This window comes from Diabrotica virgifera, chromosome 5 (assembly GCF_917563875.1).
Source record: "Diabrotica virgifera virgifera chromosome 5, PGI_DIABVI_V3a".
Taxonomy (NCBI): Eukaryota; Metazoa; Arthropoda; class Insecta; order Coleoptera; family Chrysomelidae; genus Diabrotica; species Diabrotica virgifera.
Window position 1 is genome coordinate 4355653 of NC_065447.1, and position 25773 is coordinate 4381425.

At 32.4% G+C, this 25773-nt stretch overlaps 1 protein-coding gene across 1 annotated transcript; it reads right to left on the minus strand.

Annotated features, from left to right (window-relative positions):
* Nucleotides 1-1112: 1112 nt before the first annotated feature.
* Nucleotides 1113-24044, minus strand: LOC126884879 (zinc finger protein 235-like). The gene is made up of 3 exons (XM_050651185.1): nt 23841-24044; nt 11569-12004; nt 1113-1129 (listed from the first exon to the last, which is right to left on the minus strand). The coding sequence occupies exons 1-3, from the start codon at nt 24042-24044 to the stop codon at nt 1113-1115; spliced, it is 657 nt and encodes a 218-aa protein (XP_050507142.1).
* Nucleotides 24045-25773: the final 1729 nt, after the last annotated feature.

Consider the following 25773-nt stretch of genomic DNA (forward strand, 5'->3'; position numbering starts at 1 on the left):
ACTAATTGGGGGGACAGCCTGTTCGGATTCCGAAAGGTTCGGATTATCCGAAAGTTAGCCTAAGAAGCTAAGGAAGATGATTTTTAAAAGATATGGTCTACCACCGATCCCTTTATGAAACTTTATCCGCACGTTTATGCCTCCAATCCTCCAATATTCTAAAGCTGAAAAATCTTTAGATCACTGAAATATTACATCACTAACGCCAGTAGTTTTGTTTCGTCACGGGACATGGGAATTCGGCCATGTAAATGATTCATTTAATTTGTAATCTGGATATTGATTACACTATGTTTCTCATGTTTCTTATCTTTTTCAATGTTTTCGTTCATAGTATACCATGGGAAATGCGTATTATGCACATTCCTTTATTGATCGTGTTTAAGTTTTTATAAGTATGTACTATGTGTATTTATTTTTAATAAATTTCACATGTCCAAATTCCTATTAATTTTACATTGTTAAATTTTCTGGTTCTCTGTACATATAATAAACATGTTTTTAAATTTTTATTTTGAATTTTTAGAATTTTTTTCACTTTCCGTTGGTTCGGATTTGCCGAAAGTTCGGATTTGCGGGGTTCAACTGTATATGCTTGAATTTGTTTGTAAGTACCAAAAAAATTAATTTTATTTTTCTGTTCTTTCAATTAATAAAGAAATTAAACTCTTTGAAAACAAGTGCTGCTTTCTGGCCTCTTATCCTAAACTGTGAAAATACTGTTATTATTCCCTGCATAAATAAAACACTTTTACGGTATATAAATATGTTATATTACATATCATGTAATATATATTAATAATATAAATATATACATATTACAAATTTAGCCTTCCAGATGATTTAAATCAAGTTTTTGAACATGTGTTACATGCTGGTCAAAAACACCCACAAAAGTACAATCTGATTTATATGATACTACACCAACGTACATGTTTCTTGTTAGTTATGTGTAGTCTCTATTTTAGTTCAAGTTTGCCTTCTTGTATGTTGATTAAAATCATATGCTGCATCAAATGACATATGCAATCTCAAATGTGATTTCAATTTACTTTTCACAGAAAAAAGCTTAACCCTTTCAGACCTGGTGTACATTGCAATGTACATTAAGTTTAGGTAATCCTATCAACTAAAATATAATATATTAAAAATTGAATAAATCAGCATATTTGCTAATTTAAGCAACTGTTCAAATGTTATATAGATATACACACACCCAAACTTATATGGAATCACTATGTATTTCAAAGTAATATTTATTTCTTTTGAAAAAACTTGTTATTGTTGCGAATAAAGAATAAAGGTTTTTATTGAAAATTAACAAATATACAGGGTGTAACAAAAATACAGGTCATAAATTAAATCACATATTCTGGGACCCAATATAGTTCGAATGAACCTAACTTACCTTAGTACAAATATGCACAGAAAAAAAGTTATAGCCCTTTGAAGTTACAAAATAAAAATCGATTTTTTCGAATATATCGAAAACTATTAGAGATTTTTTATCGAAAATAGATGTGGCATTCTTATGACAGGAGCATCTTAAAGAAAAGTTATAGTTCAATTTGTGCTCCCCATAAAAAATTTATGGGGGTTTTGTTCAATTAAACCCCCCCAAACTTTTCTGTACGTTTCAATTAAATTATTATTGTGATACCATTAGTTAAATTCAATATTTTTAAAACTTTTTTGGCTCTTCGTATTTTTTCGATAAGGCAGTTTTTATCGAGTTGCAGCTTCTTTTTTAATATGTTTACATAATAAATTTTATGGGGTTTTTGTTCCTTTAAACCCCCCAAATGTTTGTGTACGCTCCAATTAAACTATTACTGCGATACCATTAGTTAAACAAAATGTTTGTAAAACTTTTTTGCCTCTTTGTATTTTTTCGAGAAGGGACCTTTTATCGAGATATGGCTTCTTTTTTAATACGGTTCAAAATATACCTAAAAATGTAAATCATACAATAATTTTTCATATTATTACTAAGTATCCATAATCGTACTTAACCATATACAAATATGTGGTGGATTTGACAAATATTCAAAATATCTCGATAAAAACTGACTTTTCGAAAAAGTACAAAGAGCCAAAAAAGTTTTAGAAATATTGTGTTTAAGTAATGGTACTACAATAATAATTTAATTGGAACGTACACAAAGTGTGGGGGGTTTAAAGGAACTAAACCTCCATAAAATTTTTATAGGGTGTCCAAATTTCCCTATAATTTTTTCTTGAGATGCTACTGTCATAAGAATGTTATATGTCCATTTTCAATAAAGAAACTTTAATAGTTTTCGATATATTGAAAAAAATCGATTTTCATTTTGTAACTTCAAAGGGTTGTAACTTTTTTTATTTGCACATTTGTACTAAGGTAAGTTAGGTTCAATCAAACTATTTTTGGTCCCAGAATATGTGGTTAAATTTATGACCTGTATTTTCGTTACACACTGTATAAGACAATCGGATAGTACAGCTCGGTACGGTATAGGTTATTTGCTTGAGTTGCAAATTGAACGAAAATAAATAAACTAACTTTTGCGTCCAAAAACGAAAATATGCCTAATGTGGGGTTATAGAACTTGGAAAGTTTTTTTTTTCTTGTGGAGAAAGTGATGTTTTCAGAGGGACATAGCTGTAGAGCTAGGCGTTCTGTCCAAAACCTATGCTAGGTAACAGTTATTATAGTCTGGGCTGATTATCGGAGAATAGGCCATTTTTGGGAAAAGTTATTTACCAGCAATTTTATTGCTGGAATCGAATCTTATGATATCGTGTTTTTTTAAATTTTTGCTCTATAACTCCAAAGATTTTAACTTTACACGAAAAACACTCAAATAAAAATTCACCTCAATTAAATTCTGCATAGAGACGTGTTTTTACTTCGACGAAAATTTCCCCGGAAAAAGCGGGTTTTTCCAACAAAATCTTTAATTTTCAACTAAACTTTTAGATAAGTAATTGTTAATCAATAATTAAATAACTTGGTAATGTAAAAGCCCTTTTCGTATAGATTATAATTCCAGAAACCGATGGAAATTGAATGAACAGTTTAGCAACAATTGAATTGTTAATTAAAAATTTACGGTCGCTATAATAACGACAATAAATTATGATGCATAAGAATAACTATGATTTTTTCATAAAAAGACACTATACCTATCTAATGTACTTTACAAAATTGAAATTGGACTATTTAAGCGGCCTCAGGAATATTTTTTAAATTATAAAGAATTGTTTGGCTTATAAACAAATAGAATATCTCGGGAAATATTAAACTAAATTAAATTGTAAAAACGGTATTCGAAAAACAGCGACAGGGCGCTTCTTTTAAAAGAAAAAACGTTTAATTATGATGAGTAGTTCCTGAGATACAACCGGTCAAAGTTGACCGGAATTTACGGCAAAGATATAAACAATAGGATCATAATTTTCAAACCATCACCTTTTTATTTTTGTCCTCTTTCTCCACACCAATTTTCATATCCTTATAATACTCATAACATATATTATTATAATAAAAACTATCGATAATACGTGTGAAAATTGCCAAAAATAGCAAAATTCCAATCAAAAATTAGGTTGGAGAAAATGTAACCCTCAAAGTTCAAAATCGGTATACGTTAAAAAAATGCATTGTCTCGGCTTCCCATGGAGCAATTTCCTTCATTCTTTTTTTGTTCCCAAGTAACTCGAGTAGAGCCATCGAAATAACGCATTATTAAATGTCAAACTTGCTTTTGTTTTGTTATAATAAATTAATTTATTTATTATAACACAAAATTTTAATTTGTTTAAATAAAAATTGTTTAAATAATTATACAGCGTTCAAATGAGAATACAGTGGAACCTCGATTATCCGTCTCTCCATTAACCGTCACCTCTGTTAAGCGTCAGGGTACATACAGACGTTGTATTGACTACATAAGCAAAAATTTTAATGTAAAAAAATAAAAAAAGTTAATTTGGTTTGTGATGAGGACACAAATGGCTGTCCATTGCTGACAGATAAAGAAATCGTTGAAATGGCAACAAAGGCGGACCAAACAGATTCAGAAGCTGACACAGACTTGGAATTGGACTGTAGATATTATGTCGATGAACCTATTGTAACTGGCAAAGATTTGCGTAAATAATCTAGAGAAGCTGCATCGCACATGCAATAATTAATCGAGTGGTATTCTCAACAAGAAGAAGCCAATAAAGTAGATTGCATGATCTTATGCCGATTAAGAAATTCAGCCGTCGCAAAATGTGAAGCAACAGTAAAACAAACAAAGATTTCAGAATATTTTAAATTGATTTGATTGTACGAACACAAATCCCTCTTATATTGTCAAACAAAACGTACAAATGAAATTTGAGAGTTGTGCTATGAATTTTTAATTTTTTATAATGTTCTGTTAACCGTCTTTTCGATTATCCGTCATACCCTTGGTCCGGTGCCCTGACGGATAATCGAAGTTCTACTGTATTTATGTTTTTAACTTTAAAAGGTACGCTTGTAGTAAGTTTATCTAAAAGAAAGCCTACAACTGGAAAAAATATGTAGTTTTCTGTTCTTATAAATAAATTAATCTATTATCCCAAAACAAAAGCAAGTTTGACATTTAATAATGTGTTAGTTCGATGGCTCTACTCGAGTTATTAGGGAACAAAAAAATAATGAATGAAATTGCTCCATGGGAAGCCGAGAAAATGCATTTTTTAACGTATACCGATTTTGAACTTTGAGGGTTACATTTTCTCCAACTTAATTTTTGATTAGAATTTTGCTATTTTTGGCAATTTTCACACGTATTATCGATAGTTTTTATTGTAATAATATATGTTATGAGTATTTTAAAGATATACCACTCGTCATAATTAAACGTTTTTTCTTTTAAAAGAAGCGTCCTACCGCTGTTTTTCGAATACCGTTTTCACAATTTAATTTAGTTTAATATTTCCCGAGATATTATATTTGTTTATAAGCCAAAAAATTGTTTATAATTTTAAAATATTCCTTAGGCCGCTTAACAGTCCAATTTCAATTCTATAAAGTACATTAGATAGGTATAGTGTCTTTTTATGAAAAAATCATAGTTATTCTTATGCATTATAATTATTGTCGTTATTATAGCGACCGTAAATTTTTAATTAACAATTCAATTGTTGCTAAACTGTTAATTCGATTTCCATCGGCTTCTGGAATTATATTCTATACAAAAAGGGCTTTTACATTACCAAGTTATTTAATTATTGATTAACAATTACTTATCTAAAATTTTAGTTGAAAATTAAAGATTTTGTTGGAAAAACCCTCTTTTTCCGGAAAACATTTTCGTCGAAGAGAATCGGGAAAAACACGTCTCTATGCAGAATTTAATTCGGTGAATTTTTATTTGGGTGTTTTTGGTAAAGTTAAAATCTTAGGAGTTATAGAGTAAACATTGAAAAAAACACGATTTTCGGGCGCCATTTTGTTTATAAAAAAAGTAGCGCACTATCTGCGTACTTTGCATACCTATATTATTAATACATACAATAATAAGATTCGATTCCAGCAATAAAATTGCTAATAAATAACTTTTCCTTGTATTTTGCTAATTAGCCCAGAGTATTAGGAAAGCTTAAAAATAAAGCAAGGGAAGGTCGCCAAAAGTAATAAGGGCTCTCCACGATCGTTTAATTGTCCAATCCGCTGGAAGACACCCAACCGTTTCTCACCTGCAGCTCCAAAGGAAGCTTTTGGAAGCTACAGGTGTAACTGTTTCAGTTGAAACGATAAGAAGAAGAATTAGTACCAAGAAGTATACAGCAGGAGACAGTTATGGGTTCCCGAGTGATCCAGCAACACAAGATTGATCGCCTAAATTGGTGTCTTCACCACCAAAACTGGAACATTGGGAATTGACAAAATGTGCTATTTTCAAAAAAGTCAGGATTTGTGTATAATCAGATGAAAGACGAAATCGTGTACTTAGAGGTGGAGGAAGACCAGCAAGAACGAAAACTATCAGAGCTGTTCACAAATATACAAGGGGAAGTGTAATGTTCTGGAGAGAAATTGTGATCCGTAAAAAAAACTCCTTTAATTTTCATCCAATTAACTTTAACTGCTCACAGGTATGTTTATAACCTGTAGTCAGGCTCTGGAGAGGTGCAGCAGGAGAAAATTTAATTTTATTGCATGATAATGGACCTCCACATACCATTAGAGTGACTACAGACTATCATTGAAACAGAAGGTATCCCTTCTTTGGAGTGGCCTGCTTGCTCACTCGAGCTTAATCCTATAGAGTATTTGTGGACTAGAGATGATAACGCGGACTACCACAAAATACAAAAAAAAAAAAATAAAAACAATTTAAACATTATTCGTTTTACATTGAAATTTTGTAGCTATTGACTTTAAAACAACTACCTTCAATTTGTTTGTTAAATACTTTATTGTTTTATTTAATTGTTATTAAATTGCTTCAAAATAAATATTGTTTGACTTCGTGTGTTTGTTTTTTTAAAATCCCCCGAAATAGTAAGAAATATTAGGTGATTCCATATAAGTTTGGGATTGTGTACATAAAAAATGGTACCATGACATTTCGCAATGCGACAGTTTGTAACCGGACAAATGGTAATGGGCAATTCATAACAGCGGCGATTCGTAACTATACAGTGATGAGCGCACTAATGACCGACAAAATAACGCAAAAGATGGAAAACATATTAAGTTGTAAGATAAAAGGAGATAAACCTAGTGGAGGTGTTAAATTTAGCAATAGTAACTTATAGCTTGACACTATATTGATTGTTTCCCACCTTTAGACGTATCGGATGAGTTTGAGAAATGCCACTGTGGCAGTGACAGTTTTAGTTGACATACTCCTCTGATACGTCTAAAGGTGGGAAACAATCAATATAATGTCAATTTATATGTTACTATCGCTAAATTTAACAACTCTACTATTTTTATTTCTTTTTACCTCACAATTTAATATGTTTTCCATCTTTTGCGCTATTTTGCCTGTTATTAGCGCGCTCATCACTGTATAAATTCGTAACGTACAAATTGAATTATTCGGTTTATTTTTGTTAACGTGGAAACTAACTGTTATGTTATTAGTTATAAATGAAATTGTGTCGCTTGCCATGTTAAATTTCTTAAAATTATTATTATTCAGAAAACAGTCTACACTAACTAGAAGATCAGTAATGTTTCTGAAATTATGTTTGAAGAATGATTCGTGTTATCACATTATTTGAAGCCACCCCTCTTATCAACAACTATAACCATTGATTGAATACACTAATGCTATTCGCGGTGTGCAAGTACTTGGAGGGGATACGAGAAACGATCGTGCGCAAATAGCGGAGAAATATTGCAACTTTCTTAAATAATTCATATTGTCAATTGAAATTGTCAAATTGATATATACATTTCATACTACACTATCATTGAAGAAGAAAAATTATATATTGCTCCACAATATTGATATGATATGCAATTATTATATAAAGGTAAATTTAATTAATTGTATTTTGCTTGCTGTACTGCATTTTAATAATTAGTTTTTTCTACGACCGTTTAATAACATGCTCAATATTCGCTGTTTTTTCATAGATAATAGCACCCACTACTGTACCCGTGAGTAATAGTTCATTACTCACGGGCTGAAGTTAGATTCAAGTGGCGCATGCAATTTTTAATACTAATCGTATATAAACTGCAAATAAAATTACTTAGAACTTATTTATTTAATACAATTATTATTGTAGTTTATTCGCGGTGTGCAAGTACTTGGAAGGGAAACGAGAAACGACCGTGCTCGAGTCGCGGAGAAATATTGCAACTATCTTAAATAATTCATATTGTCAATTGAAATTGTCAAATTGACATATTTCATACCTTCTGTCATTGAAGCAGAAAAATTATATATTGCTCCACAATATTGATATGATATGCAATTATTATATAAAGGTAAATTTAATTAATTGTATTTTGCTTGCAGTACTGCATTTTAATAACAAATTTTATTTACTACATACAATTGTATACGTTTTGATAACATAACCTGAATCTTATTTTTTCTTCCTATTATTTTTGTGGGCTATGGCCTTGACAATTATCCAGTAACCAGGACTAATATAATTGGCCAATATAATTAAAAGTGCGAATAAAGTTGCAGAGCGTAGAAATAGGGGTCGCTTTGCCGAACTTGCATGGTCCCAATATCAATAATTAACTTCGAAAAATTTTTAAGGGAATTTTAACTGTAACAATGTCAGTATATTTTTTAGGTTTACCTATATCTTGTTTACTAAAAATTTTGACGTTTATCGTTTATTTTAATGACAGTGACATTAGCGCAATTTGTTTGTGTTAATTGGAATTTACAATATTGTATTTTTTTTTTCAAGTTATATTGTGTTAAATAACATATATACAGTTATATTAATATATTAGGTTTATACAGGGTGTAACAAAAATACAGGTCATAAATTTAATCACATATTCTGGGACCAAAAATAATTCGATTGAACCTAACTTACCTTAGTACAAATATGCACGTAAAAAAAATTTACAGCCCTTTGAAGTTACAAAATGAAAATCGATTTTTTCCAATATATCGAAAACTATTAGAGATTTTTTATTGAAAATTGACATGTGGTATTTTTATGGCAGTAGTCTCTTAAAAAAAATTATAATGAAATTTGGACACCCCATAAAAAGTTTATGGGGGTTTTGTTCCTTTAAACCCCCCCAAACTTTTGTGTACGTTCAAATTAAATTATTTTTGTGGTACCATTAGTTGAATTAAACATTTTTAAAACTTTGATGCCAGTATTTTTTCGATAAGGCGGTTTTTATCGAGTTGCAGCTTATTTTTTAATATGTTTACATAAAAATTGTATGGGGGTTTTGTTCCTTTAAACCCCCCAAATGTTTGTGTACGTTCCAATTAAACTATTGCTGCGATACCATTAGTTAAACACAGTGTTTTAAAACTTTTTTGCCTCTTTGTATTTTTTTGATAAGGCTTCTTTTATCGAGATGTGGATCCTTTTTTAATATGGTTCAGAATATACCTAAAAATGTAAATCAAAAATAAATGTTCATATTATTACAAAGTTTCCAAAAACGTACTTAACCATATACAAATATGTGGTGGATTTGACAAATATTCAAAATATCTCGATATAAAGTGATTTTTCGAAAAAGTACTGAGAGGAAAAAAATTTTTAAAACATTGTCTTTAACTAATGGTACTACAACATTAATTAAATTGGAACGTACACAAAAGTTTGGGGGGGTTTAAAGGAACCAAACCCCCATAAAATTTTTATGGGGTGTCCAAATTTAACTATAATTTTTTCTTAAGATACTACTGCCATAAAAATACCACATGTCCATTTTGAATAAAAAATCTCTAATAGTTTTCGATATATTGGAAAAAATCGATTTTCATTTTGTAACTTCAAAGGGCTGTAACTTTTTTATGTGCATATTTGTACTAAGGTAAGTTAGGTTAAATCGAATTATCTTTGATCCCAGAATATGTGATTAAATTTATGACCTGTATTTTTGTTACACCCTGTATAGTTAAATGTAAATATACATTATAACTATATGAAATACATTCACCGACAATAGCCATTTCCTATTAATTAGATTCACTGACAGTAGGTACAAATTTATGCTTATAATTTTTCGGAAACGAATAGCACTTGGATTGACTATTTCTTGTTGTATTTTTACAATAAATAAGAATTTGGTAATAGTAGGCAACCAATTATTCAGACTCGTAATAGGGGTATATAGCATTTACGTATTTTTGTATACTATCATAATTTAAATCTCGAGTAGTTGATAATTATCATTTTTACTAATTAAAATAAAAAAAGTCGTAGAAAAAGTATAGTATTCTACTCGCATGTAATGTCTATTACTCACTCTGATGAATTATGACACTCGCCTACGGCTCGTGTCGCAAACTGCATCATCATATTCAATAATATACTATTCCTTTACAAGACGGTTGTCGGCTTAAAGATTTCAGGAATTACTTCAAGATTCGTTTGTCTTTTTAGGTATATGCAAATTTAAGGAGCAATAAGAGGGATAAACTTTTAAAAATATTGTTATTTATTTATTTATTTACTTACGGGCAAGCCCAATTCAGAAAATATTATTACAAAAAAAAATATTACAAAGACAAAAGCAAAACCATAAACAGTGTCAACACAAAGAACAAACATTATAATTTTTTTGTTAAAAGTTTGTATGTATTTAAATATTTGTTTGCGTTTAGAGATTTTTAATATACATATTCTGAAACACGAAATATAAAATGTGTTAAACATGTTTATTCCGGTACTGATTCGTTAAATTGATAAACAATTTTAATTATAACTGTAATAATAGTTGTTTTCGATGTTAACAAAAATAAACAGAATAATTAAATTTTGACGTTACGAACTGTCACCGTTATGAGTTGTCCCATAGATAAATAATATATAGTATATACCGAGTTGTCCATTATCACTTGTCCTGTTATGAATTGTCGCGTTACGAAAGGTCAGGGCCCGGATTACGAACACTCGATACGAATCGTATCCGCCATGTTTTCATATAAGGCGCTACGGTAAAACATGGCGGATACGATGCGTATCGAGTGTACGTAATCCGGGCCCTGGTCTCTATAAAAAATATACAGACCTACATGTCACTTTTCGATTTTAATTTGACCCTACTCTACAAATCGTCGTCGTCACGGCAAAAGTAACTAAGTCCAAAATAACAGATCTGAGAAAACGAACATTTACTGACTTCTGCCTGACAACAAAATGGTAATTTTGGACTTATGCATATTCAGTGATTTAGGCAACCATTTCTACATACTTTGTAGGACTTCGATATTTCTGCCAGGAGAGTGTTGAAGTATTATGTAACGCGAGTTTTGATCCCCTCCCTACGTAACGCACTGTAATGGGCGTTTAACTATTGCGTAACGCAATTTTTGAAGATTTTTGACCCACCCCCCAACCTGCGTTACGTAATGAAAATTGATATTGTGAATCGATCAGGACACTTAACTCAGTTTTGACAAAAGTGGACTGGGTGAGTTTTGCCGTGACAACGAAATATATACATTACAAAATAATTTTTTGTAGCCAAACAAATTCAGGTCCGTTTTTCAGGATTTTCGCTAGTATGTGTTCTTAAATGTCTTTTCAAATTATTTGTTTGGTTAAATTGCTTAGAACAAACCTCACACTTGTGAACTTTTTCCCCAGTGTGCACTATCAAATGTTTTTTTAAGTTACTTACTACACTAAATTGCTTATCACAAATTTCACACTTGTGAGGTTTTTTTTCAGTATGCAGTCTCAAAACATGTATTTTTAAATTACCTGCTTCACTAAATTCCTTACAACAAATCTCACACTTGTGAGGTTTTTCCCCGGTGTGCACTCTCAAGTGTTGTTTTAACGTACCTAATTCACCAAATTGCTTAAAACAAATTTCACACTTGTGAGGTTTTTCTCCAGTGTGTGTTCTTAAGTGTTTTTTGAAATCACCAGCAGTACGGGACTGTTTTGAACAAATTTCACACTTGTAAGGTTTTTCTCCAGTGTGAACTGTAATGTGACCAGCCAATTGACCTTTTCGAGCAAACCGCTTTGAACAAATGTCACACTGATAAGGTTTTTCCCCAGTGTGCAGTAATAAATGTACTTTCAAATTATGTGCTGTAATGAATTGCTTAGAACAAATTTCACACTTGTTAAGTACTTCTCCGGTGTGAACTGTCATGTGAGCAGTTAAATGAACTTTTTTAGCAAACTGTTTTGAACAAACTTCACACTGATAAGGTGTTTCTCCAGTGTGTATCCTTAAATGTGCTTTTAAAGAACCTGCTTCTCCAAATTGCTTAAAACAAAATTCACACTTGTGAGGTTTTTCACCTGTATGCACTCTCGAGTGTTTTTGTAAAGTACCGTATTCACGGAATTGCTTAAAACAAATTTCGCATTTATAAGGTTTTTCGCCTGTATGCACTCTTAAATGTGTTTTTAAAGTGCTTGATAGCTTAAATTGCTTAAAACAAATTTCACATTTGTGAGGTTTTTCCGCAGTGTGCACTCTCAAATGTGATTTCAAAGAACTTGTTGTACTAAATTGTTTAAAACAAATTTCACACTTGTGAGGTTTTTCCCCAGTGTGCACTCTCATATGGGATGTCAAGTTACCTTTCATATAAAATTGTTTAAAACAAATCTCACACTTGTGAGATTTTTCCCCAGTGTGCACTATCAAATGTTGTTTTAAAATACCTGCTCTACTAAACTGTTTAAAACAAATTTCACACTTGTGAAGTTCTTCTCCAGTGTGAACTGTCATGTGGAAAGTTAATTGATATTTTTGAGCAAACCGATCTAAACAAATTTCACACTTATGAGGTTTTTCTCCCGTATGTACTCTTAAGTGTTTTTTTAAAGTACTTTGGTCACTAAATTGCTTAAAACAAAACTCACACTTGTAAGGTTTTTCTCCTGTGTGCACTCTCAAATGTAATTTTAAAGTACTTACTTCACTAAAGTGCTTATCACAAATTTCACACTTGTGAGGTTTTTCTCCAGTGTGCACTTTCAAATGTGATTTCAAATTACCTGTTTGACTAAATTGTTTACCACAAATATTACACTTGTAAGGTTTTTCTCCAGTGTGCACTCTCAAATGTAATTTCAAATCACTCGATTCACTAAATTGCTTAAAACAAATTTCACACTTGTGAGGTTTTTCTCTACTTGTCTCTTCTAAATGTGTTTTCAAATGTTTTTTTAACCTATCTGCTCTACTAAATTGCTTAAAACAAATTTCACATGTGTGAGGTTTTTCTTCGGTATGCACACTCGAATGTGTTCGTAAATTACCTGATGTACTAAATTGCTTGAAACAAATTCGACACTTGTAAGGTCTTTCTCCAGTATGTACTCTTAAATGTTTTTTTAAACTATATGCTTCACCAAATTGCTTAAAACAAATCTCACACTTGTAAGGTTTTTCTCCACTGTGCTTTCTCAAATGCATTTTCAAATTACCTGCTACGCTAAATTGCTTAAAACAAATTTCACACTTATACGGTTTTTCTCCAGTATGCACTCTTAAATGCAGTTTTAATTGATATGGTGAATTAAACTGCTTATAACAAATTTCACACTTTAAAGGTTTGTTTCCGGTATGATCTGCAATGTGAGTAGCTAATCGATCTTTTCGAGAAAACCGACTTAAACAAATTGCACACTGATAAGATTTTTCTCCAGTGTGTATTAGCAAATGTCTTTTTAAACCCATTGCTTGAGTAAATTGCTTAAAACAAATTTCACACTTGTGTGGTTTTTGTCCAGTATGTACTCTCGAATGTCTTGTCAAAGCACTTGGACAAATAAACTGTTTTGAACAAATTTCACATTTATAACGTCTTTTTCCACGCAAAACTTTCTTCTTTTTATTTAATGTTTTTCCTTCAGCATGTGGATTCATAGAATTTTCTTCGTTAGATGAATCTGGAGTATTTGTCTCTGTAACGGCCATCTTGTTCTCTTGGAGATGATCTAAAAATTAAACTGACTATAATATAAATATTTGAGGGCAAGGAAAAATTAATTTAAAATAAAGGTTATTTGAAAAGTTATTTCAGAAAAGGAAAGAATCTATGGAATTCTTGAGCAGCAAATTTGATACTTTCACAGTGGAAAGTCAAAATGCATTACGGGAATTGTGAGATATAAAAAAAGAAACTATCCAATTAAAAACCAAAATTAGCCAGGTAGAAAAAGAATCTGTGAACTAGAAATCTAAGAATTTTCCTGTACCTAAGTCTTCCTGTCTAAGTCCTCTAATGCTATTGTCAATGAGATTAATGTGAAAAATTTTGGTCCTATGTCAACTCACACTATTCAGCTATTCAGAATAGCATCAAGCAAAGTTAGGATAGCCATGCTGATCGCCAACATCCGGAGCGGATAGGCATCTTAAGAAGAAGAAAGTCAACTCACAATGAAAATCTAATGATTTACCATCTGAAATGTTTTACAATGAGGTGAGTTGCCAACTGGGGCCTGATCTTCCAAATCTATTTGCAGATTATTTTAAAACTGTTTACTCAACAAAAGTTTGTCAGGCGGTTGTTGAATCTTTATCCTTTAATGTTATCAGCATAAATAATCTTCATATCAGTATTTCAACAATTTATGAAGAGATTTGTAATCTAAAAACCAACAAGAGTCCAGGGCCAGATGGAATACCCCCCATTATTCTAAAAGCATGTAGTTTCATACTTTCTCGTTCTCTCTATATAATATTCAACTCTTCTTTAAAGTCTGGTTATTTTCCAGAGTTTTGGAAGACTAGATTTTGACCTCCATATACAAATCAGGGAATAGAGCTGATGTGTACAATTATAGGCCAGTTTGCAATGTACAGTGGCGGCAAAAACGATCTTTACATTGAAAAATAATCACCAAATTTGAAGACAATTTGCATGCGTTCTGTCTGCTCTTGGAGGGGAGGGTAGGGGAGGGGGATAACGTACTTGCGGCGGCAATTATCTGTAGTTTACGGACCGCTTGGCTTATTTAGGGTATTCTGCGCGTTTGCACTGTAAACAGTTGGCTTTGTGCGGGTAGTCAGTGTTAAACTTCTTCTCATTTACCGCGTAAAGTTTAAGATCGTTAAATTCTAAATTGAAGTGACAAATATGGGTCGTCAGAAACTCACAAAAGAGAAGGTTCGTGCTTTAACATTACTGGAGAAAGGAAACTCTATAATTACCGTTACACGTGATATTGGTGCTTCAATGGGGGCTATTTATCAACTCCAACGTTCAGCTGCAACGTTTCAGTTGATAAATAGCCCCTCTTGAAGCACCAATATCACATGCTACGGTAATTACAGAGTCTCTTTTCTCCATTAATGTTAAAGCACGAACCTTCTTCTCTTTTGTGAGTTTCTTTCGACCTATATTTGTCAGTTCCATTTGTAATTTGACGATCTCAAGCTTTACGCGGTAAATGAAAACAAGTTTAAAACTGACTACCCGCACAAAGCCAACTGTTTACAGTGCAAACGCGCAGAATACCCTAAATAAGCCAAGCGGTCCGTAAACTACAGATAATTGCCATAGCAAGTACGCTATCCTCCCTCTCCTACCCTCCCCTCCAAGCGCAGACAGAATGCATGCAAATTGTCTTCAAATTTGGTGATTTATTTGGTAATGTAAAGATTTTTTTGCCGGCACTGTAAATGTAATTCCAAAACTATTTGAAAAAATTATAACAAAATATCTTACATCAGTGTTAGCACCAACAATAATACCCCAGCAGTATGGATTTCTAAATGGAAGGTCTACTGTTGTTATGAAGCCATTTCCTTGTGGCATTTTTATGAATAACTATTTAAATGGGACATAAGCCACAATTAAATTGAAAAAATTATTTTATTAACGTTTCGACGCACAAATCAGGTGCCGTTGTCAAAATACAAATAGGTCTGGATCCCGCGTATGAAAAAAAAGTTGATTAATAGCAAGCTGAAAATTTGTTAAAAGCTTAAGGATGTCTAGTCGGATAAACTTTGATATATGGAACAGGGGCAGTTTTAATTGTGGAACATGTTAAAAATTTGGAACGGTCAGACCACGAAAACGGCACATTTTGTCCGACAGAATAGACTTAAACTCTCCGAACCTGTCATTTGACATATTCTATATGTTCCACTCATTAAAACGCCCATTTGGTGATAAATAGCACTCTGATTTTTGCATGAGAGTTTAATCTTTGTTCGGAGAGTTTAAGTCTGTCCTGTCAGACAAAATACATGTGCCGTTTTCGTGGTCTGACCGTTCCAAATTTTTAACCTGTTCCACAATTAAAACTTCCCCTGTTCCAGTGTTCCCATATATCAAAGTTTGTCCGTATAGACACCCTTAAGCTATTAACAAATTTTCAGCTTGCTATTAATCAACTTTTTTTTCATACGCGGGATCCAGACCTAAAAATACTACTACAATAAACAAAAATGTTGTTGCTAAGTAAAAAATTCTTCTAATAATTTAATTTAATCTGACTCATTTATTGGCAATTCAGATATATATTATACATTTTAAAGTAGAAGACTTTAAAATGATATTGAAAATATTTATGAGTTGCGTTCCTGGGACAACTTTACTGAAAGATAGTTCATTCGATTATCTTATTAACTCAAGAATATCCGTCACAAAAAATCACAGCATGTGATCTGTCTTTAAAAAGACAACCAAATTCAACGATGGCAGTAAAATTCTCGCGTTAGAGATTCTATAGTAAATCACGAGGGAAAACCAGGAAAAAACCTCGTGATACTATCTCGACATCGTAAGTATTTGGTCTTACATTTAATTTACTCTCAAAAAATAATAACAAATTCTGACTTTAATCATAAATTAAACTCGATATGTTATTGACTTACTAAACCTGGTATTTTCTTTCTATTGACTTACTCTTTCAGTATGGGTAACCACATCTTACTGCATTCTACCGAGGAATTTGCGACACAATTGGTTTCCTTTAGCATAATTAGAGCCGCTTCTTTGATTTTTCTCTTTTTACTATCTGATTCCTTCAGGACTATACTTGAATCTCTCCACTGAACTCTGTGTTCATTATCCCATACGTGTTGAAATATTTGAGATCTATCAAATTCTCTATTTTTAATATAAGACTGGTGTTCACTTATTCTAACGTTTAATGGTCTTGATGTTTCACCTAAATAAAATTGTTCGCATTCACAAGGTATTTTATAAATGCAATTCTTTGCTCTTTCTTGTTCATTGTTAGGTTTAGTTTTAGATCTCAATGTGTTTGTTGTTTTGAATGTTGAATTTATTTCCTATTGTTTTAAGTTTCTCAGAGAGTCCTTTTATATATGGTATTGATATTTTCCTTGTATTATTTCTTGTGAATGTTGTAGGATCCCGTTCTAAGTTGTTCTGTTCCATTCGATCCAATCTTGACAATTCCTTATTTATAAACGATAAAGGATAATCATTTTTTAATAAGACCGATGTTAATATTTGTTTTTCTTCTAAAAATGAAATTTCGTTAGAACAAGTAATTTTGGCTCTATTATATAAGGATTTAATGATTCCCTTTTTAACGTTGATGTTGTGATTTGATTTGTAATTGAGATATCTGTTGGTGTGTGTTGGTTTTCTATACACTTGAGTCTCATATCCAGTATCCTTCTTTGAGACTAAAACATCGAGGAAAGGTAGGGTGTTATTGTATTCCTTTTCCATTGTATATTTTATTGTCTCTTCTTGATCGTTTATAATATTCAGGAACGTATCCAACAATTCTGATCTATGAGGCCATATTGCAAACACATCATCTACATATTTCCACCATACTGTGGGTTTTAAATTTTGTTTAGAAATGATATTAGTTTCGAAATCCTCCATAAATATATTAGTCAATAATGGAGATAAAGAGGAGCCCATTGCTAGACCAAAATTTTGTTTACAGAATTTATTATTTAGTTGAAAATAGGTATTATTAGTACATAATGTCAATAACTCCATTATAGCTATAGGAAGGTCTACTGAGCTTAATTTACTAGTTTAAAGTGAGTTTCTGTCAAGTGTCTTGGATGGTGGTGGTGAGGTACACAGTATATACACTGACTTTTCTAAGGCATTTGACAGGGTAAATCATACAATTTTATTGGATAAGCCTGATAGATGTCAAATAGTAAAGGTCAAAGGCTTTAAATCTAAGGAGATAAAAGTACCTTCTGGTGTGCCTCAAGGGTCTCATTTGGGACATCTTTATAAATGACATCCATAGTTGCTTTCAATATTCCGAATTTCTATGTTGTGCTGATGACCTAAAATGCTTAAAGGCTGTCTCTTCTACCACTGATTGTATCAACTTGCAGTCAGATTTGTCCAGACTTGTGGACTGGTGTGAAATAAATTGCATGGATTTAAACCCAAACAAATGCCTCACTATGTATTTCTCTAAGAGGTGTTCCCCCTTGGAATTAACAAAACGAAACTTCATTGATACAATAAACAGAATAAGATCTAATCATGCTATGACTCCTTTGTACAAATATAAAATAGGACTGGATGAAAACCCATATTGTCTATGTGGAGAAGTTGGTGATATGAACCATGTAATCCTAGAATGTTCAAGAAATAAGAAAAGCATTGAATCATTTTTCATAGATATGGTAAATCTCAAATTCTGTTTGCCAACCAATCTTAATTGTATAATTTTTAGTAATAATATTAACTTATATCAATGTTTGTATAATCATTTAATTCGTTGCAAAATAAAATTGTAAAAAACTAACACCATTGGAAGCAATTATGCGATACAAAATATTTTTGTGAGTTCACGAAAAAATTAAAAATGTTAAAAAAGTAAAATAATGATAAATAATTAAGAAAAACAAAAAAAAACAAACAAAAAAAAAGGAATTAAAACTAAACAAAAGACTACATAAATAAAGCATTAAAAAAACCAAAAAAAATATAAATAAAAAAAATAAATAAATAAAAAAAAAATAAATGAATAAAAATACATATTACAAAAATGCACTAAACAGAAACACACAAATTTTACTAACATAATAACATTTTCAATGGAAAAATACCCTGTAGCTGACTGTATACCATAATTAAAAAATCATACAGAAGTAAAAAACTTCATTTGTACAATGGTATAAAAAGTTTATTAAAAACTATTAAAAGTCATCCAAAAGGATTTGCAAAACGTTTTCGATCTAGATCAGATCATCTTCAGTGCGTTCTGCCTAGTACATGGAACTAGCAACCGTATGAAAATGGTACCATCGAGAAATATGGTTTACATGATAACTATATAATTTTTATAGTGACTCCAAGTCGATGTTAAAGGATTAAATTATGTGTTAGGAGTGCTCAAAAGGCAACATGGTTCCCTGCTCGATAAAAAATCGTGGTTCTTGCCAGTTCAATGGACACAGACCAACAGGGATTTTCAAAAATCTCTAATATTATTGCGTGAACATTACATGAAGATCCTAAAGAAGTTCTAATGGAAATTGCTGATGATCCTTTATTGTGTAATTTTAATAGTAAAGATGTGTCAGACTGCTTCAAACAAGAAACCAAGAATGGAGCAATAATTGAACGCTATGCTGGAACACTGTTGTTAACGCCAAATCAGATTTTGTTCACACATTGAACAAAACACGTTTTGATCATTTTAAAAAAAGGAATCTTTATGAGCGTAGTATGATAGACTGTAGGATGCATAAAGTAAAGTCCCATAATATCTCCACAGTCGGCAGTATATAATTTTGCGCATACAGACTGTTGTTTCATGGAAAACCCACATATGAAACTCTTGTCGGTTAGGTACAACGTTGTTCCAGCATAGCATTCAACTGTTGCAAAGATGAGATCACGTGATATATTAAACTATGTTTATCAAAGCATGAAAAAATCGCAAAATGAAATCTAATATGCTGAGTTGTAAAAAAACACTACTTCAAAGATCTATATAAACGAGCAGCTCACCTTCACAAAGAGAAACTTATTTAACGTGGCAAAAAAAGGAAAGGAAATACAAATACTGTTGAGACAAAAAATGGTAGGGTATATGTAAGAAAAACTGATGATTCTGAGCCAATTTACATCCACAATGAGGATATTTTCAAAAATCTCTAATATTATTGCGTGAACATTACAGTAAAATGGAAGATACGTTAGTAAAATGGATAATGATTGTAAATTGCAAATAAAATTTAAACTGGATAAAGTACAGTGTGATAATAGTGATATTGAACTTTGAAACATTAGTTGTTAAGTTAAATATGCCAGATTTAATTGTAGTGGCCGAATATTGGCTGAGAGTAGGTGAAGAACCATATTGGTTATACAGTAGACTCCGTCTATAACGAGAACTGAAATGGCGGCCTAATTATCTTGTTATATCAGACAACGATAATATTGTGTATGTGCATAGCTACATATGAATATATATATATATATATATATTTTTTTGTAGTTTTCTAAAATATTAACTTCCTATAGTGAAACCATTCCAAGACGCTAAATACTGTTTCCTCAACATTAAAGCTTCGCCATCATAAATTGTAAATTTTCTTTCAATATTCAATATTGGTTAATAGATAAACAGAACAGGAAGAAGTTTATGATAGGCAGTGGATTTTATTACAGCACTATCCTAGATAACCACACATATGTTTTGGATTTCTGTGTAAAGGCAGTTGGGTATTTATTTATAGCCATTCTTCTTCTTCTTCACGTGCCATCTCCGCGACGGAGGTTGGCAATCATCATGGCTATTCTGATCTTAGATGCTGCTGCTCTGAATAGTTCGGTTGATGTGCATCCGTACCATTCCCTCAAGTTACGCAACCACGAGATTCGTCTCCTTCCTACACTTCTCTTGCCCTGGATTTTCCCCTGTATAATCAACTGAAGTATGTTGTAAGTCTCATTATGCGTAAGATGTCCCAGGTACTGCAGCTTTCATGTCTTGATATGTCTTATACAGCACTACAAATAGGTAAAGATACATATTATGTATATGATTTCATTTTTCCTCGTTATAACCAAATATGCCTCGTTATAGAGGTGTTACAGTTAAATATGAATTTCATGGGACATCTAGTGTACCTCGTTATAAGCAAAACCTCATAATAACCGTGTTCCTTATAGAGAGTCAGAGATAGTTCAGTTTTTTTTGTAGAACTAAAGAAGGTGGTGGTGTAGGGTTACTTGTTACAGGCTGTTATGAGTACTCAGAAGTCTACAGATATAATAAAAAGTGTTCAATGTTTTTACAGATTGATGGAAGTATTATAGTGGGTGGAGTATATCGACCTCAAGATTTCTACTGCAATGAACTTTTTGACGCACTCGATACAGCCCTAAACATATTTGTGAATAAAAAATTCCAGTTTGGATACTAGGTGACTGTAACATAGACCTTATTCAAGAAAGTATCTCACAAAAATTAATTTGTCAAACAATTGTGTTTCAGTATATTATATAAAACTAACCCTACCAGAATCACCTATCATTTGGCTACCTGTATTGATTATGTGATGACGAACACCTTAATTTGATGTAATGTTATACTATATTGATGACTTAAAGCACACTTATTGTATGACCATTTTTTCCTATCATTTAGTTATGCATTGTACCTTGATGACCTCCTAACGCTTGTTTCACATTGTAAGAATGTTGTCAGTGCGATGGTTAAAATCTACATAGTGGCTCGAGCAATCATATGAAATCTTTCTCCCTTCACTGCTTGAAACATTCGGTGAAGAAGATTCCATATGATTGCTCGAGCCACTATGTAAATTTCAACCATCATACGTTCAAAATTCTTATAGTGAGTTTTGAGCGTTACAGTCTATCATCCTGCTGAGACATTGCATGTCCTAACGCGTTTGTTGTGGTATAAATGACATAAATGTGGTATAAATGACAAACTGTGCGATGTAGTGCTGTGCTACAAGAGCTTAAACATTCAAAATCGATTTTCTCAAAGAGTACATGCACAGACATACAATAAGTGTGTTTTAAGACATCAATATAGTAGATGAACGTTTGGGTATCATCAACTGCAGCTATTAAAAGTAAAAAACACATCATTTATAACCACTGACAAGTATTATACAGTACAATTCAACAAGCCAGACGTGGCGGCTGAACTTCTCGTATTGTGTATTTATCGCTGTGTATTTTCGGTCAAGGTCAGCCGCCAGCTATCGTTTGTCCGATTGTAATAACTTTCAATACTAAAATACTTGAAAACTTGGAACTAAAAAACAAAACACTAGGAGCTTTTCGAGATCTGTCAAAAGCATTTGACAGTTTGGATCATCAAATACAGCTGATCAAACTTGACAAGTATAGAATACGAGGCCCAGCTTTACGTTGGATAGAGTCATTTATCACAGGAAGGTCACAGAGAGTTTGTCTGGAAACTAATTTATTTATTTATTTATTTATTTATTTATACGGGCAAGCCCAATTCGGTAATACATTAATAAGATATTGATAATTACAGTGTTGAATATATAAGAATAAAATGAGAGAGTACAAAACATTTAAAAAGACATGACAAAGTAAAATAATTACAAAACATTAATTACTAACAAATAACAAGGTTATGACATTGCTAAATATTTAATTTGGTTAAATGGTTCTTAAAAACATCAACAGAGTTACCAAAAAGTAAAAGGTCACCTAGGGAGTTAGCAAGTCTTAGTGTTCTAGGAACAAAAGTAAAATATGAGTAATTATATCTATGAAAAGAAATATGAAAGGTTTGAATTTGTCTTGTTGATCGTGGTGGAACAAACAACAATATTTTAGCAAGGAGTTCAGGGCAGTAATATATGCCATTGATAATATTAAACAATACTGTAAGATCTTTAGAGGAGACTGTTGTACCTAGAGCCACTTTTTTTAAATTTTCGTCTAGAAAAAAAAATGGATATTTTTTTCAGGGATTTTATGTATTTGGTAAATTCTATACATATTTGTGCAATATAGGAACAGATTAGATAAAAAAAATACAAAAAAATAAAGTGCATATTTAAACAAAAATGACAGCATTACATGGCGGCCCAAGGTACACGAGGTCATGTACCTTGAGACAAGCCTCCTGTACCTTGGGCCGCCAGTAAAAAAGAGAACAAAACTGAAAGTTGTAACGGTTTGAGTTGGCTCCATATTTTCCATTTCACGATCGGTTACATAGGACCCCAAAAAATCTTGATCTGAAAATTTTTCGCTGTCTAAGAGATATATTCCAGAAGCTCTAAAGCCGCTAAAAATATTGCTGGGGGTGAAAGCTCGAGGATAAGCTTTTCCAATGACTTCGGCCACTGAGTAGATATCAAAGGTTTTTCGACCATTACTAAACAACCAAGATTCACCTCCTTGGCTATAAAAGGTTTTGAGGGGCCCATATACTGTCAAATCAAGTGGTTGAAGTTTGTTCGAAGTGTGAGGAGGTAATCATTACAATTTCCGCATTGGATGCTTTTTCTACTGCTTCGATAGACAGGTGAGATTCGTGATTATCTAAAAATAATATCACTCGTTCGTCCTTTGAACACTTGACATGCTGGATGAAGTGGTCCAGAAATTTCAGAAACAACTGATCATTTGACCACCCTGAGGCCGTTGCAGCTCCGACGGTTCCTGGAGGAGCCCCAAGAATTATTCTATCTTTAAAAAACACCCTAGAAAAAATCAACATAGGTGGGATGTAGTTTACTGTAGCACTTATCGCTGCTATCATAGTCACGAGGCTTCCTCTCTCGGCCGATGTGGAACTACCAAGTTGTTTAATTCCTTTCGGAGCAACTATTTTTGACTGCGATTGAACAATGCTTACACCGGTCTTATCTAAGTTCCAAATTCTGTTAGGAGGAATTACTCTAAATCGACTGTGGACGGTTTTGATGTTGTCAAAATTTTTTTTGACATTGACCCTGTTGAAACTGATTGACCTACTGAGACTTGTTGCTTCGGGTTTTCGAAATGACAATAGGTCCTTATGCCTTTTCAAAAAGCCTCTCATCCACTCTTCACCGGCAATTTTTTCTGTGTGCCAAGAATCTGGAAATTTCTTATTATTGGCGACAGCATATTTGTAAGCTAGCTGTCTTACGCCTTTCTTAGATAAACCGTACTGCATTAAAGTAATCTTTTTTATATACTAAGCTTATCTCAACTAAGCAAGTTTCCTCCATGTCAGTAAACACTTACAGAATAGTGATATTCTCCTCTTTCTGGTTCTTGAAATTTTCTGGCCTCTCTAGCAAGTGTAGCACGGCTAATCTTAAAAACTTTGGAAGCCTGTCTACAGCTAATACGTTTTGTTGGATCCTCATGGAATATAGACTCCAAAGCCCCCATTAACGATTCAGGATTAATCGTTTCTCGCTTTTTTCCAGTCTTGCTACGTGGCATAATGAGAGGTTATATCCTGCAATTAAAAAAACGAAATAAATACCTAGCTATAATTTAAATTTTAAAAAACATTAATGTCCGACTGGTGTATTATTTAATAAATAATGACATGATTTGACGGGAGTTAAAAACGCAAGTTTCACCAAACTATTTAATTATCTATAAGAAAACCAAAGGCTCGTGTACCTTCGGCCATGGCTCGTGTACCTTGGGCCATGGCCATGGCCCAAGGTACAGGATGTGTTTCTGGCCCAAGGTACAAGAGGGTATACTTTTTTAGAAAAACAAATTTCTAACTTAGATGTTATGTTTAAAACAAACAACAACAATAAATAAATACTTACCAGTAAACTGTTGATATAACTATACACTTGAATTATTAAAAACACAATCTTGTATCACAATACTGGCACTCAAATTTTTCAAAAATATTTACTTTTAAGTCTCAAAACTAACTTTTGTTTCGCAAAACCTCAGTTTGCCGCGGATTTACACCAGACTAAAATTTTGACGTAGCGGCAACCATAAGCAAATGATTTAGTTCGTTCTGGTGTTAGTAGATGAAGACACTGGTTTTAAATTTGAAGTGGCCCAAGGTACAACGGCCTAAAGGTACAACAGTCTCCCCTACGCTTCCTATGGACATCCAGAGAAGAGATATTCAAAAATCGTTCCATATCTGTATAATTATAATTGATGTGTTTTTTGAACCCATTATATCTAAGAAAAGATATCTATCTAATATCACCATATCTAATGGTGAGAGAACACTCTCAGAAGCACTGAATTTCGAGTTGGGGGTATCCCAGGGAAGTGTTCTTGGACCTTTTTTATTTCTTGTATACACCAATGATCTTGCCGAATCTGTAATAGATGAATCATCTAGCCTTATTCATTTCACAGATGACTCAAATTATCTAATTTGGGCCAAAACTGTTGAAGAGTTGCTCTTAAAAACAGGTGAACATCTGGAGAGGGCTGAGAGATGGTTTGATGGGAATAAATTATTGTTGAACTGTGATAAGACTGTCCTAGATTTATTTTAGAACCATTCAGTCTCGAGGTCCAATCACGAATATGGTAAATATTCAATCAGACCACATATAAACATCCAACTCTGTCAAATTCCTGGGTATCTACATTGACCAATATCTGCAGTGGGATGTACAAATGTACACCTATTGCAGTTACGTAAAAAACTGAACTCTGTGTGCTACTCAATACCAGTGCTTAAAGAGTACTTACAGCAGGATACTCTTCTTACTGTTTACTATGCTAACTTTTATTCTCACTATGTTATGGAATCATGTTCTGGGGAAATGCAGTGGCAACATCAGAGCTTCTTATCATTTAGAAAAAAGTAATATGGATTATTCTTGGGATGAAAATCAAGGACTCATGCAGGGGGAAATTTAAACTACTAAATATACTTACTTTTCCAGCAATCTACATTTATGAATGTTTAAAATTTATTTTTAAGAACCCTTCATTATTTAACCATTACTACCACAATCATACCCATCACACAAGAGCTCTAAACCTAACTATCCCTAGACACAGGCTTACTCTAAGGCAGGCCGCACATCAAAGAAACATGAAACATAAATTATGTTTCATGGAAATAAAACACTGCTAAACAAATATACGTCCGGCCATTTATGAAACTCTCCGAAAATAAAAATGTGTCATGAGCATGAATCACACTCGTTTCATTGGTAGGCAGACTTTG

What these genes read in the sequence shown, in the direction of transcription:
- LOC126884879 (XM_050651185.1), bottom strand. Translation starts at nt 24,044, where the DNA reads ATGCCACGTAGCAAGACTGGAAAAAAGCGAGAAACGATTAATCCTGAA. An exon ending in GAGGAGAATATCACTATTCT is followed by an intron (nt 12,005 to 23,840) that starts GTAAGTGTTTAC and finishes ATTTGTTTTAAG; the next exon opens with CAATTCCGTGAATACGGTAC.